We start from the raw sequence: 17,109 nt of genomic DNA on the forward strand, positions 1-17,109 counted from the left end.
ATAATAAAAAAAACAGTATCTTCTAGACCTGTTGCAATTTGAATTGCATACTGCATAAGGTATCTGTCTTATAACTTAACTAGGTGTGTCTCACACAATTTTTTAAAGTAAATTTTACAAGTATACTGAATAAATACTAGTGACCTGAAAGAATACTAGTGACCATAAAAATTAGAGACTGACTCATTTTCTCCAATTATAGTACAGATATAAATAGCACAGAGCTCTTTCATTTATCAAGTTTTCTAAGAATGCTTGATATGTACTATCTCAGTTGGCCTCATCTGTTAACTGATCCAAATTTATCAGTTTTGAATAACAACTGCAGATTTTAAAATGTAGTTAATTCCTAGTTTGCTAATTTTTAGTCCTTGCATAACGATTCAGATTCGGGTGACCCAGAAAACAATAGCTAACTTACTAAGCCAATCCAACACCCCCCCCTTTTTTTTTTGCTAGAAACAAACCCCTCAACTGAACATCTGCAGCATTTGCTAAAATCCTTGTATATTTAAGTTGGAAGAAGGGAGAAATGTAACTTATTCAACATTTAAGGCAAGAAACACTTCATCAACAGATGAAATACACAGGGCTTCTAAATATTTTACATATGAAATAAATCCTCTAGGAAAGACAGCCAATAGCAGCTTCTCTGAAAAGACTTCTGAGTAGATAGGTCTTCCAAAACAAATACTACATCCACTGATTCTATACACTGGCACACATACTTTCTGTGGAGGATAGGGATCCAGGGAAAGGAAGGCAGAATAAAAATTATCTCCAACTACTGCTTATATTTGAATAGCCTCACTTCTAATGGCATGGCCCAAGAGGAACACTGTCAAGACCCTATCACATTCCCTGTCTCAGGAAATAGAGCCACCATTCGCCTCAGGCTCACAGAAGCCTGCATTTCCCTTAGTAGCACTTACTGCCACAGCAATCTCTCCCTTTGTATTTAAGTCATGAAGGAAGGGAACATGGCTTTTATGTCAGTATTTATAGCACAGGCAGGCTAACCGATAGGATACACACATGGAGGAAATGAATAGACGTGACCATCTTGACTTGCCTAGTGACTGAGCAGTGAGTGATCCTTTTCTAACCAAGAAGATATTCTCATGGAAGCTGACCTGCCAACAATGTCTTAACCATTTCCATCTTTCCTACTTTACAGAATGCACAGTTGATTCTGCTTCATCACCACAAGCAACAATCATAATACATCACAGATACGAAAATATTGCGCTGGACATAGCAGTGCACACGTGAAATGGGGGAGAAAGAATAAGGTGGTAATACCTCTTGTCTCGAGTTGTTTAGAGACCAGCCTAGGCAACCTAGTGAGATCCTCAACTCAGGAAAACAACAAACTAGAGTTATGGGTGGGTTAATTAAAAATTATAAGGCAATTTAGACATGACAAGGACTAACTTATGGGAGCAGGAGCCACCTTCTCTGCTGTAGTCTTGGAGTTATACTAGAGGAGCACTACTTTCCCACTGCCCACAGCCAGTGCTTGCCAGCAGTTCTGTAAATATACTGGAGGACCCACAGTAGCAGGAAGCATCTTTAGAGATAGGTGAAAGCTCTGAACTTACATGGGTAAACTGTGGGCTGATCACACAACAGAGGCTGCCACTTCCAAGACCTACCCCATGATATCTCAAGCCTTTCCTATCTCAGTGCTAACCATCTATCTATCTGCTGTATTCCAAGCCAGGACAATCACTCCCCACCACACCATTCTAAAGCACGACGACACCCTGCAAAGATGTCTTTCTACAGCCTGACAAATTTTGAGATTTTTGCATAGAAAACAAGACAAAATACATAGCTATGCTTTACTTAACTCTCACTATAGAATTCTGTTAACAAAGGAAGGTAAACCATAATCCATAGATGTAAAAACAAATTTGGTCAAATTTTCTAACAATCATACTAAAGGAAGAAGCACTAACAATTTAGGCATTCAAAGCTGGTAATCAATTGTTACTCTTTGAAAGAGAACAGATAGTTCTTGAATAACATATTCACTAAAATAAAGATACATATAGCATGAATAAAAAGGATTTTCTCCATCTCTACTTCAAGACAGTCATACCATAGATGAATGCAAAGTACTATCCTAAATTTAAACTGAATTACACATGACCAATGCTTTCTCATAGTCTGACATATTTCTGGCTCATATTCAATTTCCTGGCATGTAATCAGAAAGCAGAAGAGACTGAAAGGATTAAACAGGCACACACTGAGGATCTATTTCCAATGAGTGAAGACAGGCCCCAGTTCTCAAGGACTTTGTTTGTACTGTACTCCTATCTTAGATGGGTGTGTGTGTGTGTGTGTGTGTGTGTGTGTGAGAGAGAGAGAGAGAGAGAGAGAGAGAGAGAGAGAGAGAGAGAGAGCGTGCGTGCGTGCTCGAGTACACAGCTCTGCTTGGTGAAAAGTTCTAAAGGAAGCTAATATGACATAATGTCATGTTTTTCAAGTGTGTTATACACAGCCATCTTAGATTCCAACTCATTGCAAGAGTCACCCTCTTTGGGGACAATAGAACTGAAGTCATATCCTTCCTATACAAACACTTTGACACATCACTGTGGCCAACAGACCTTCAATAGCAGCAATGAAAGAGCAATGACCCACATTTAAGAGTTACTTTCAAAAGTCCAGAACATGCTTTTGACTTTACAGCTTTGTCTCAATTTCCTTATTTGTTAGGCTATAACTAATAACCCTATCTATCTGGAAGGAATATAGAGAAGCTTTGAAGAGATAATTGGAAATATCTTCTTACAGCACCTGTTATATATAAATATTTGTTGTTACTAGTCAATGTCAAGGTCAGAAAAATAAGAGGCACATAAAGAATAAATTCATAGCTCTGATCTCATTAGCATCATAGTCAATAAATGAATTGAAGTTACTAATTACAAGAAATTACCCACTTAACATCTAATAATGGACCCTGCACGCCTTTAATCCCAGCACTTGGGAGGCAGAGGCAGGTGGATCTCTGTGAGTTCGAGACCAACCTGGTCTACAAGAGCTAGCTCCAGGACAGGATCCAAAGCTACACAAAGAAGTCTCGAAAAACTTCAAATAAATAAATAGATAGATAGATAGATAGATAGATAGATAGATAGATAAATAAATCTAGTAACAGAATAGTAACACATATTTCCTAAATACTAGAAACAGTTTAACATTTTGATCAACTGTAAAGTTTAGCTTAGAGGTCTATATGAACAGACTACATGTTAGCAATCTGGTTCAAATTAAATCTGTTGATAACTCTTCTTTAATGAATGCACTGTCAAATTCCTGTGACTACATAAGTCCCCTGTGGTTACAAGGATAACTCTGACATGGTAATATTCGCAAAGTCAGCTCTCTGAAAAGAAATGTGCGACTACAAATGTCCTATTAACCCCCAAAGCCCAAAGATAGAAGAGTGAAGATGTCCTCCACAATCCGGGAACCTAACCTCCATACCACCGTAACAATCTTGTCCCACTTCAGATGTTTGTAACTATGTTCACAAAGAGTCAGGATGTCTGCCACCAGGAAGCTCATAACCACTCCTCCTCCTCCTCTTCCAGCAGACACACATATGTCAGGCAGACCTTGATTATTCCTCACCAAATATCTGAATGTCTGCTAGCCATATAGCATTGTGGTAGGCCCTGGAAATAAACTATTGTATATCCCCTTTCAGAATCTAGCATAACTAAAAAACACATACTTAGAAGTAAAGTACATGATTTAAAAGCCATAGAAATATAGGCATGCTATTAAGAATGAGCTTTGATTTTAAAAAGGGAGGGTGGCTGGAGCAAATTAGTATAAGGAAGACCCTAGAGAGCAAAGTAATGGATGCACTCCAGGGATAAGGGTCCAGCTTGATGGAAACCTTGTGTCTGTGATCGAATCACAGAAGGCTCAAGAGGGAATTGCTGAAGAATGTGGAGAGAGAAGCAGTAAGAGTAACAGTACTGGGGGTAGAATTTTGAATTTATATAATGGATTGGTGGAGGTACAGGATTAACAGGAGAACGATCAGTTCCAGTACGGGTGCTGGTCTGGGGTGAGGTAGTCAAGACTGGAAGCGTCCAGCCTTAAACAACCCACAACAGACACAGAGCCTTCATGTCCATTACAAAGATGAGTTTTTAAAACAGGCAGAACTGAGTGGAACAGAATAATAATGCAGTTTATCTTTTCTGCTTGTTTCTAACCATGAAATTTAATTCCTCCTCAACTCCTCCCTACTTATTGATTATTGCTATTCTTTATTATCAATTTCCCCATCTACTATTGCCTAATCACCAACTCCAAACCTAGGCATGATCCTTTCCAACTCCAGAAAGCCAAGGAAACGTTTCGTGCTTTCTTTTTACTTGACTTTCATTCTGTGCATATTTTGAAAACTCTACCGACAGTCTTTACAACAAGTTCTCAATCTTCTTCCTACTGACACTCAACCAATATTCTGCTAAATATCTTCAGATTCCAGAAACTTAGCCTGGTACGCTGGTCCATACCTTTAATCCCAGCACTCAGAAGGCAGAGGCAGGTGGATCTCTGTGAGTTCAAGGACAGCCTGGTCTCTAAGAGGGAGTTCCAGGACAAATAGGGCTGTTACAGAGAAACCTCTTATAAAACCAAAAAGAAAGAAAGAAAGAAAGAAAGAAAGAAAGAAAGAAGACAAAGAAAAGAAAGAAAAAGGTGAGAGTCCATAAACTTGCTGGGCGTTGGTGGCACATGCCTTTAATCCCAGCACTCAGGAGGCAGGTAGATCTCTTTGAGTTTGAGACTAGCCTGGTCTACAGATAGAGCTAGTTGCAGGACAGGCTCCAAAGCAATACAGAGAAACCCTGTCTCAAAAAACCAAAGATTCCATAAACTTAGCAATAATAGCTATTATTTATTTGGTACTTTATGAGGGAAAGTATCAAGTGCCCCACCACACCCGTTTTAGAGCAAGACTTAGCAGGCCTTGAGCTTCCTATATAGATCAGACTGGCATGAAACCCAGAGATCACACCAAGTGCAGGCATGAGCCACCATGCCCAATACAAGTCTTTCTATAATTATTCTACCAAATCTTTAAGACAACCTTTTAAAAGATAGTTCCATTTGACAGATAAAGAAAACAGACTTAAAATCAAGCAAATTAGCCAAGAACAGCCACTGTGTGGGGGAAAGAGGGGATCAAAGGCTGCTTTTGCTCTACTTCTACTTTGTGGATCCTTGTCAGGCCCTGCTGGTCATGTACTCAGAAATAGTCCCTCGGTTCTTCACTTGGGCTCTAGACCATTCAAGAATACTAACTCTACTCCTTAATCTCAGCAGTGGTGGGCAAGGACAACATTTTTTGTTTTAACTTCTAAACCCCTTGAATTAAAAAAAAAAAAAAAGCATCATCATACATCCTTTTTGAAGAGATTCTTGCAGAGAAAGACAACTATGTACACTTACAAGTACTCATTTTAATAGCAAAAAGCCACAATTCAGAAATGCTAATATTCAGCTTTTACAATTCCAGTTCCAGGAATTCCCTTTTAAATGAGATAATCCACTCAGAACATTTTCAGACTATTTTTAAATCTATAGATAGGATTCTGCAATGTCACTTAGGCTCACCAAGCCCATATATAGCTATCCACTGGCACTTAACAAGGGATTGGTCGCAGGATTCCACATGTCCCTCATTTAAAAAGGTGTAGTGTCTACATGAAAACTACACCCACTCTCCTAGACACGTCAAGTCACCTATAGATGACCTAATATTAAATACACTGTTAATACTATGTAAATTAAACATTGCTCAGAGAATAAGCACAAGAACGATTATAAATGTTTAGAAACATGCAATTTAAAAATACTTAGGTGGAAAACTATTTGTCAAGAGGAGACAACATGTATTTTAGAGGGCTGTTGTGAAAAGTTAGTGTGACACAAATAAACGGTCAATACAGTATAGGGGGGTTTTGCTGTTGTTTGAGACAGAGTTTGTCTTTGTAGCCCTGGCTGTCCTGTACTGTAGATCAGGATGGCTTCTGCCTCCCTAATGCTGAGATTAAAATTGTGTACCACCACTGTCCACTGCCAGGAAAGTATAGTTTTTACTATTTACTTTCTTCTATTCATCCAGAAGAACTTTAGTTTCATGGTTTTCAAATCATTATCTGCCACAAAATTTAGATTCTAAATGTTAATAGATTGTACTGTAGAATTGTACACTTGAATCAATGGGCTCCAAATAAAAACATTAAGAATTATGAACTCAGCCAGGTATGGAAGCCTTTAATACCAGCACTTGGGAGGCAGAGGAAGAGGGTCTCCATGAGTTCAAGGCCAGCCTGGTCTACAAAAATAGGAGTTCCAGGACAGCCAGGGCTGTTATACAGAGAAACCCTATCTTGAAAAACCAAAACAACAAAAACAAAAAACCAAAAATTATGAAAACTCAAGACTACCCAGAGAAACCTTGGGGAGGGGGACATGGGATGGGGACAGGAACAGGGGACAGACAGTTTCTACAGTACAATCTATTTATTTTTATTTTATATGTATGAATGCTTTGCCTAAATGTATGTTTGCATACCACAGCAGGTGGAGGCCAGGTTTCAGATTCCCTGGAAATGGAGTAACTAATGGTTATGAGCTGCCCTGTTGGTACTGAGAACCAAATCTTAGTACTTTTCTGCAAGAACTGTAAATGTCTCTCTAGCCCCATAGTCCAATTCATCAATGTACATAAATCTTCACTTCTCAGTTTCTTATAAAAACTGTCAAGTCCTATTACATTTTAGGTAAAGATATGCAGATCATTGCACTCAATACATTCTCTAGATCTTCCTATATGCCTTGGGGGGAAAGCCCAGAGTGTAGGGAGTATACAGACAGGTAATATAAAGGTTAAAGTGATTAAAATGTATATATTCTACAAACTCATAACAATGTATAATATTGTTACTTGTAGGACAGGAGAGATGGCTCAGTGGTTAAGAGCACTGGCTGCCCTTCCAGATGACCCCTGATCAATTCCCCAGCACCTACATGGCCACTCACACCTTGTAATTCAGTTCCAGGCAATCTGACACCATCACACCAATGCACATAAAATAAAAAAATTATTAAAAATATATTTATCATTGTTACTTGTAGCCAGATAATGGTGGTACATGCCTTTATTCCTAGCACTGGGTAGACAACAGTCAGGCCAGGCCAGACCAGGCCATACTGGTCTACATAGCGAGTCCCACGATAGCCAAGGGTATGTAGTAAGACCCCCATCTCAAAAACCAAAACAATACATTTTTTAAAATGTAACATATAAGCCGGGCATTGGTGACACACGCCTTTAATCCCAGCACTTGGGAGGCAGAGGCAGGTGGATTTCTGTGAGTTCGAGGCCAGCCAGGTCCTATAGAGCGAGTGCCAAGATAGGCTCCAAAGCTACATAGAGAAACCCTGTCTCCAAAAACAAACAAACAAAAATCCGCTTGAGCTGATTTCTGTTTAAGACTCAGGATTTGATTAAGGATTTAAAATATTCAAGGTTATTATTCAAACAACAGATAACCTCTTAAAAGGAGTATCAAATATAATATCAGAATTATTATTTTTCTATCAGTATAGACTAAGCTTAGGACAATCCAGTCTTTATTTTAAAATTGTATAGAAAGTAAATAAGTAATTTTGGTTAACCCACAATCAACAATACATTCTATTGGTCATACAGTAAACAGTCAAGGTGTGGTCTGAAAAAATTATAAAGATGCAGGCATTTAGTAGCCACTTAGCACTATTTACCAGTTGACAAACGAGATTGCTATACATTTGTGTGTGTGTGGGGGGTGGGATCAGGTAAATTTCCAAACAAAAACTTAATAAGGCAAAAATCAACCACACTCAGCTTGAACCAACCAAAAAAAAAAAAATACACATACATATATTTTTATAATGCCCATCATATTCAACTACTGAGGGACTTCTTTAAACATGCTGTCTCTGTAAGACATAGGATGTCCATCCTCCTAGCCCTCCCAGGAGTTACTTCTTCCAGGCTTCCCAATGGACAAAGACCAGTGAGGGCCACCACAGGAAGCTTCCCTAAAGCACATTCTCTTCACATTCTCTTAAATAGAACAGAGCCTAGAAAGAAAAATAAACTTCAGAATGCTGAAATATCTAAGTGGCTGGCACACACCAGGCACATATTCATTAAAGGTATGTGTAACAGCCACAGAATATCAAGAGAACAGAAAATTCAGTAAATGAACACATGATGATATAATTTACCCCCTTAGCTTCATTGATTCAGAACCTGAGACTCCAAAGGTTAGAGAACTTGTCCATGGACACAGATATTTTGGAGCACAGCCATTCCTACATGATTCTGGCAGAGCTGCGTTCCTTTCAACAGGTTATACTATAATTATGGCTCATCACTTCAGCCCTTCGTACTGAAATATAGTTATCCAATCCATGTGAAAATATAGAGCTACAAGCTCTGCAAGAAGCAACTTGATGCTTCCAGTAGCCAATTATACTATTTCTCAAACATATACTAAGGTAACTAATGTGGAACGTTATCCATCTTAATATTTTATACCACCATCATAATTATTTCCCAGATGTGTTTAGTATTAAATAAAAATGTTTGGAGCAACTTGAACATGTAGTTCGTTATAACTGCAATGCATTATTGTTGTAAGCTTCCGGGTCAAGGGGAGTCATCCCATCATAGGTGAAAGTTAATCAGATATATATACAAGGTGGACAAATGAGGAGAACGTAGGGTGTAACTCTTGCGCCATTTGAGAGGCCCTGGGCTAGATCTATGACCAACAATGCAAAACAAAACAAACATAAAACCCCAGAAAAGAACTGTAACACGGGAAAATGATGCGATTTTTTGTGCTTCAAACTATTAAATGGATAAGCAGACATTAAACCCACAAAGGCAGCATCTAAGATTTAAAAATAGGGGGTGAAGCTGCTCACTATCTTCCTTGTCTCAAGTTTCTTCATCGTCTCTAACTACAGAAATATAATCTTTGGGAAAGACCCAAAATATGGAAAAGGAGAAAAGTGTGAAAATGAAGTATTCTGTCTGGTTAAAGGAGGTGGGGCCCAAGCACTACTCGACTACGGAGTGAACGATTGCTCAGGAACCCTAAGGCCCAGAAAAGAACCGTTTAAATTCTGACTCTTCAGAGGGCTTCTTCTCCATCGAGAAAGTGGTCGTGTTTGAAATCTCAATGCCCGTGTCTGAAAAGATTGTTTTTCTTCTCATAAATGCTGAAAATTACTAATTTCCATAACGTCAAAAAACATTTATTCTTCTCAAACAATGCCATTCTCCTATACTCTAACCACGCTTAAAAATACATCAGGCGCATTATTCCAACGCTTAAAAATACATCAGGCGCATTATTCCAACTAGCAGGAAACTTGGGGTGGGGGTGGCACTGTAGGTTGCTTAGCCTCTGACCTTTGTGGATTTCTAAGTACATGAGGTGCTTGAGAAAAGAGAAAATAACTCCGGATGGTGAAATTTGCAAAACATCTCAAACTCCAGTTGGCAGAAGGCTCTCCACAGCCAGTTGTCTTTGAAGAAAAGGATCCCGGGTGTATTTACCACCTACAAGCAGAAGGGAGCCGCGCCTCAACTAAACTCTAACATAAAGAACTTTACTCCAGTATACACAGCCAAAATGATGCAAAACCTGTAGTTGTCTTCAATGGAATTGCGCGAAGCCGGAATAATGAATGAACTGGAGCCATCACGACCGAGTTAGGGGCCTCACTTTCGGCCCAGCGGCAGAGTCTCCAAATCGTGGGGACTCGCGGGCTGGTCTGCTCCAAGGGGCGGCCCCGCTTCGGGCTCCCCGAAAGTTCCGGGGCCGCTGGGGGCCGCCCCGCCCGGCTGAGGGTCGCGCCCCCTCCCCGCCGCCGCGCACAGCCTGCCCCGCCCCCGCGCGCGTTAACCCTCGCCGCCCGCGCGCGGCTCCGGAGGAGGCCGCCCAGGGGGTGGAGTTTGTCGCGTCTCCTCGGGAGCGCCCCCAAAGCCGGCTTTAAGGCCCAGGCCTGGCCGCCGCCGCGCGGCCCGCCCGCCCGCCCGCCCGAGCGAGCGCTTACCCAGCGCGGCGGCGGCGGGTCCCTTGGACGGCCGGGGAGGCGGCGGCGACTGCGGCCGGGACGGGGGTCCCACAGCGGCGGCCGGGCCCGGCGAAGGAGGGGAGGCCGGGCTGGTCCGGGCCCCCTCTCGGAGCCCTCGCGGCTCTCAGGGCGTTGGAGCGGAGGCAGAGAGAGCGGGCCGCGCGGAGAGGCGCCGGGACTCATCGCTTGCCGCCCCACCTGCCTGGGCCCCCTCCCCCGCCCCAGCCACCCGATCCCGAGCTGCGGACCCGGCCGGCGCGGAGACCACGGCGTTCTGGCTCCTGCGCGCGCTCCCGCCCCTCGCGCCGCCGCCTCTAGCGCGCCCGCGCGCGCCTCGACGGCGCCGCCCCCCCCCGTCCGCGCCCCGCCCGCCGCCGCTCCCCCCCTGCAGCTGCGGCGCGGCCAGCGGCTGCGGAGACCCGGATGTGGGAGGGCCGGAACTGCGGCGAGGGCGGGGGAGGGGCCGCGGTGACGTCACTGTCCTGCGCTGCTCCTTAGCGAGCTTGCTGGAGGGCGGCCGGCGCCTGGGGCTGGTCTCTAGGGAGCCTTGGATGGGAGCCAGGCGCCCTCCAAACCCGACCGTAGTCGTCCACCCCGCCTCTTTCACCTGCCTACAAAAGCAGATGTCCTGGGCAGCCGCGGTTAGGGCCCGGCGTGGGCGAGTCAGCCTTCCCCTGCGACCCCAGGAGCCCCACTCGGCTGCCACGGCCCTACTACATACGTGTGTGTGTGTGTGTGTGTAAAACCAGTTCACGCCTTGGGACACGTGCCTAGAGCTTCTGGCTGGTTGTCCCTGTATCGCTCCAGGGATCCAAACTTGTATTTATGTGCACGTTCCACGGTCACGTGATTCGTTCTCAACGGGCACTTCCAAAGACCTCCAATGAGGTTAATGGGACTGAGGAATTTTCAAAATCTAGAGGACGGTCAGCAACGTGATAGCTGCTTCCATGAAGAGCTAGAGATGAGCTAAATGTAGTTGAAACTGCACGTGCAGACGGCCAAAATCCAGTTTGGCTAGCTAGACCACAGAAAACCCTACCCACGCTGCTTGCAGACGCCGGGGCATAAAATGACAAACCCTAGGCAGCCAATGAATCAGAGCTGGGAAGCAGTACATCACCAGTATGAGTTCCCATTGGCTGGGATGCCTTCCCAGCTTCTCAGTCACTGGTTTAACCCTTACACACCAAATTCACAGGAACAGAAGTTTAAGAGAGATTCTGGTATAATACAAAGAAAAATCAAATATTTCGTTGAAATAAGCTAGTAGTTTAAAAAGAATACTAAAACTATTAGCCAAATTGAGTTCTGGCCAGTAGGAAGATGAATTGTGTTAAGGTCTGCCCTTTTTTCTGCCTGGTGATGACTGCAGCAATTTGTGTCTCCTAAAATTACTCCATTGTCTTAACTGTTAGATCAAATACAAACTGCTTTTCGCTGTCTGCCATCCAGCAAACTATTTCTCTACTTTGCAAATTGTGAAAAACTACTTCCAATATTTTCAGCATGACTTTGGTAGAAGATTCTGTTTCCTTCACTTTTACACCTGACACCTAACAGCATTGACTGCCATTTCTGGCAGGCCACATCTTCACTGAACCTCCGAATCTCAATACCTTCACTGAACCTCCGAATCTCCGAACATCATCTCAGGAAGATGAAAATGTAACATTTCCAGATATTTAAAGTAAAAATGAAATATGCTATGCTTTTTTTGTTTTTTGTTTTTTGTTTTTTTGTTTTGTTTTTCGAGACAGGGTTTCTCTGTGGTTTTGGAGGCTGTCCTGGAACTAGTTCTTGTAGACCAGGGTGGTCTCGAACTCACAGAGATCCACCTGTCTCTGCCTTCCAAGTGCTGAGATTAAAGGCATGCGCCACCAATGTCCGGCTGCTATGCATTTCTTAATTTTTCTACAAAAGTGCTGAAAGTAAACAAAATTAGATGAAGAATCTTTTAATGAAATGTTGCCATGTTGGATTGATTATGTATTATCATAAACAATACATATTAATTAGTGTATTCATTTAGGTTTTCTTGTTAAGTGGTGATGCTGGGGATTGGAACCAGGGTCCTTTGCTTGTTAGTCATGTACTCAACCACTTAACTCTGTCCTCAGCCCTGGTTAGGACTTTTGGTGGTGGTGGTGGTGGTGGTGGTGGTGGTGGTGGTGGTGGTGGTGTGTGTGTGTGTGTGTGTGTGTGTGTGTGTGTGTGTGTGTGCCTGTGTTTGTTTTGTTCTTAAGACAGGGTCTCTATATAGGTCAGGCTGGCCTAGAATTCTCTATGTAGATAAAGCTAGCCTCAAACAGACAGTGGCCCTCCTGATTCTTCTGTGGATTGCTGATATTACAAACGTGTTCCACTACAGGATCTCTCTATATAGCCTTAGCTGTCTTGGAACTCACTGTGTAGAAGAGGCTGGCACTCAGTACTCGTTCCCTTTCCTCTACAATCCTGATTTAAAAAAAGAAAAAGTATAGGGGATGGTTTACATTCCTTATTCCATAACTATTGTGGATGCATCCAGAGACTCAACCCCAAGATGACCTCACCTGGGCCTCTCAAAGTGCTTTTCAGGCATGTAAGTGACTCTCCACAGGATGCCTGAGGAGCCCCCTGCCCCAGACAGCCAACCATCTTCCCACAACAAGCAATACCCAAGAGTTAGGAAGCCCAGGGTGCCAGAGGCCCAGCTCTCCCTTTCTCTGTCTGCTTCACTACCTGGTTTGTGCTTTTCTCTCTCCCATAGCCACTTCCTGTGTCTTCTTGTCAGTTTTCTTCTCTCTCTTCTCCCTTTCTTCAGTACTTTGTTTATCTCATTTTCCTTTCTTGCCCTCATTTGTCTCTTCCATAATTTGAATAGCTTAATCCAAAATGTAGCTTCTGTTACCCATTTCCTCCTAAACTTGAACATAGTTAGCTTTAACCTAATTTTATCCAGGGGTGGGGTACCCCACCCCCATCCCATCCCTCCCTCTCCCCCCTCACCATAATGTTAATGAAAAACAGCTGTTTACAGGACTGTGAGAGAATGAGAAGGGTTAGAGAATCCTTCCCTGTGTGACATCACCACCGAGGTGGGGGGCAGGGTAGCAGAAGGGAGCTACCCATCTTTTGTTGTCTCTGCGTCTCCTCCTGGTCCCTAAGAAAAATGTGGACAACTGTAAACACTATTAGCTGAGTCCTAGCAAGGAGCTTCTTCTCTCAAGTCCCAGCATGTGGCTATGCCTAACACTGTCTCTTAGCAGATAAGTGCCTCTGTTTGACAGATAGTCGTTGTGTGCCAGGCACTGGGACACTACCCCCACAGAACTGGCCTTATAATGAGGGACATTCACAAAGAAGTGAATAAATGAAATTAGGTGCTATGAAGGGCATAAATGGGACAGTGAAGGAGGTGACTTGAACCCAGATGTTTGGACTAAGAAGTCAGCTGGATAAAGAACTGGGGGGACACTTTTCAGGCAGAAGTAACTCTGTGCCTGTGGTGTATGTGTATGTACGTGTATGAAGGTGTGCATGCATGCATGCATGTGTGGAAGCCAGAGGTGGATATCCAGCGTCTTCCTCTATTCACTTCATTTACTTGTTTATTTTGAGACAAGGTCTTTCACTGAAACTGGAGTTTGTCATTTCAGTTAGACTGAATGGCCATCAAGGCTCCTGTCTCCCTCTCTCTCATAACTAGGATTAGAGATTCACACCACTACACCTTGCTTTTTGTTGTTGTTGTTTGTTTGTTTTTGTTTTTCGAGATGGGTTTCTCTGTGTTACGGCTCTAGCTAACCACACTGGCCTTGAACTCACAGAGATCCGACTACCTCTGCCTCCCAAGTTTTGGGATCAAAGTTGTGTGCAACCACTGCCCTGCCATACCTGACTTTTTACATGCATGACTGGGATCTGAAATCAGCTCCTCACACTTTTCATAGCAAGCATTTTACAGACTGAGCCATTTCCCCAGCCCCAAGGGAAATATTTTTAATCAGTAAACACTAGCAAATTTTAAGGGGATGCCTGGAAAACAGTTCATCTTGGTGTTTCTCAGCTATTCCTAGCATTGTGGGAGATCCTGAACTAAACCACATCCTTTAAAATGGCAACAGTTTTGCAATTTAACAGAGATAACTTAGCTGGAAACTAATAATGAAATAAATGGCAATCACCATAAAGCCTTTTATCAGTACAATCATAGAGACCTGTGACTTAATCCTGTCAACAAGCCCTGTGTGGGGGCAGGCCAAGGACTGTGGGAGACTCCTTTACAGAAGAGAAAACCATAGAGGCAGAAATTACTCAGGGTCACAGAAAGTGATGGCTGGTAGCCTGGACTTTTTCCGGGTACCAGCCATCACTAGCCTTTGTATGACAGTAACACAGGCAGCACAGAGGGAGAATGAGAGCACACTGGTCTTACCATCAGGCCGTGCTATGAGTGAACAGCTTGCCTGGATGCTCAGTTACTTAGAGAAGTTTTAAGAGCTGTTGCTAAATATAGCTACTATTAAAAATTAACTAATGCCATGCATGCTGGCACCTGCTTTGTAATCCCAGCATGAGGCAGGAGGGATCTCGGTGAGTTCGAGGCCAGCCTGGTCTACAACTAGAGTTCCAGGACAGTCAGGACTGTTACTCAGAAAAACCCTGTCTTGAAAAGCCTAAATAAATAAATGGGCTGAAGAAATGGTTCAACAATTAAGAGCACTGGGTGCTCTTCCAGAGGACTCCGGTTCAATTCCCAGCACCCATATGGAAGCTCACAACTGGCTGTAACTCCGGTTCTAGGATATCTGACACGTTCACACCAATGTACATAAAATGAAGTTAAGTAAATTAATTTTTAAGGAAATCATTTATAGATGAATAAAATAAAAATTAACTATTAATATCAGCTAAGTCCATTTAAAGAACGATTACACATGATTAAAATGAGTCACCTCCACTTAGCTTTAGTATTTTTAGTGTGACCTGTGTTTCTGAGGTAATATCTGCATATTGTGTCTGAGTGGTGGAAATTAACCAACAGACATGTCAGAGCCATGTTTAGAGAGCCACTTGTTAATCATGGGCCAGCACGTCACTGCATCTGCAGCTACTATATCATGTGGTCCCATTACCGGCCCGTCAAACTTTCCGTGTGTGTGCGTGTGTGTGTGTGTGTGTGTGTGTGTGTGTGTGTGTGTGTGTGTGTGTGTGTGCTCTGTCTACATGTGAAGGGACCAGCTTCCTATTTCGGCAGCCATAACAGTAACACGTGCTTTATGACCTTGTCTTAGTCACTAGAGGTTAGGTGCCTGCCTCGTGACAAGGAACCAATCAGAAGTTAGCTGCTGGCGCTATGCTTTACTACCCTGGGTGTGCTTTACGGACAAACGCACAGCAATGATGCACGGAGCATAGCAACCACCCTGGGAGGGCCTATGGGCCATAACAACCAGTTGACCAATAAACACAGGGCAAACCCTGCAAGCATGGAGGCATACCAATCCTGAGCCTGTGCATACCCCTAGACAATCCCCTTATGCTGCCCTATAAAGATCTGTACACGGAGGCTTCAAACTGTCTTTTGCGAGCCATCCGCCATGGCGGGTGGGTAAAAGACCCGAGCTAACATGGGGTTAGCTCGTTAAAAAAAAAAAAACAATAAAGCCTCATGCAGTTTGCAGCAAGCTCTCGAATCCGCCTGGTGATTGGGGTGACCGAGGTTGTGGCCTGGGACCCCGGATACCTGAGTTTTCCAGGGGTCTAACACATGCATGCCAGAAGAGGGCATCAAGTTCTATTATAGATGGTTGTAAGCCACCATGTGGGTGCTGGGAATTAAACTCAGGACCTCTGGAAGAGCAGCCAGTGCTCTTAACCTCCGAGCCATCTCTCCAGCCTGGTTCTTCAAACTTGTAAGTCATTTAAATTTAATGTCGGTTTCTTCCTCCACAAAACACTTCCTCTCAATCTAAAAGGGTTAAAGGAGACCAGGCCCTCTGGAAAATATGGTTGACATTGGCTGCACCCACTAAAAACAATGTCCTCTCTGTTGGCAGTTCCTTCTCTCACCAGAGTTTGTATGTGGAGGTGTACTTTCTCTTCCCTTGTATCTTAGACCAGAGTACAGTCATGTACCTCTCTCTCTCTCCCCCTCTCTCTTTCTTTCTCTCTTCCTTCCTTCCTTCCTTCCTTTCTTTCTTTCTTTCTGTTTCTGTGTAGCTTTTTTGTTTGTTTCTGTGTAGCTTTGGAGACTCCTGGCACTTGCTCTGCTGTAGACCAGGCTGGGTTTGAAGTCACAGAGATCCACCTGCCTCTGCCTCCCAGTGCTGGGATTAAAGGCGTGTGCCACCACTGCCCAGCAGTTATGCCCCTCTTAATGATGGGAGATGCTTTGAGAACTGTTAGGCATTCATCACTGTGTGAGTACTTTTGCAAACCTAACTAATGAAGTTCAGTTACTCCACACCTTGAAGCAATCCAGAGATGTGGGAAACAGGACACATTTGAGGTTACCACCAGAATATCCCAACAGAAGCACTTGGGAGGCAGAAGCAGGTGGATCTCTTGAGTTTGAGGCCAGCCTGACGTACAGAGTAAGTTCTAGGACAGACTAGACTCCACAGAGAAACCCTTTCTCAAAAATTCGCCCTCAAAAATTAATAAATAAAAATAAAAGTATATGAACCAGTAACATAATTGCTTAGCATCATTTTCAAGTACTACGTACTGCTTGTGGTTATATTGCTATGCTTTTTTTTTTTTTTTTTTTTGGTTTTTCGAGACAGGGTTTCTCTGTGTAGCTTTGGAGCCTATCCTGGCACTCGCTCTGGAGACCAGGCTGGCCTCCAACTCACAGAGAGCTGCCTGCCTCTGCCTCCCAAATGCTGGGATTAAAGGCGTGTGCCACCAACACCCTGCAGCTATGCTTTTTTTATATTGCTG

General features: G+C 43.4%; 1 protein-coding gene across 1 annotated transcript in view; it reads right to left on the reverse strand.

The window, feature by feature from the left end:
* Ppm1a (protein phosphatase, Mg2+/Mn2+ dependent 1A) overlaps positions 1-9,627 on the reverse strand; it is a 37,665-nt gene extending 28,038 nt beyond the window's left edge. The window contains exon 1 of the mRNA XM_027418235.2: positions 9,512-9,627. Within this exon, the coding sequence (XP_027274036.2) occupies positions 9,512-9,533 (22 nt within the window). The 5' untranslated portion in view covers positions 9,534-9,627. The remainder of the gene's footprint in view (positions 1-9,511) is intronic.
* Between the last annotated feature and the right edge of the window lie 7,482 nt (positions 9,628-17,109).

The sequence above is a fragment of the Cricetulus griseus genome, chromosome 5 (assembly GCF_003668045.3).
Source record: "Cricetulus griseus strain 17A/GY chromosome 5, alternate assembly CriGri-PICRH-1.0, whole genome shotgun sequence".
NCBI classification, from domain to species: Eukaryota; Metazoa; Chordata; class Mammalia; order Rodentia; family Cricetidae; genus Cricetulus; species Cricetulus griseus.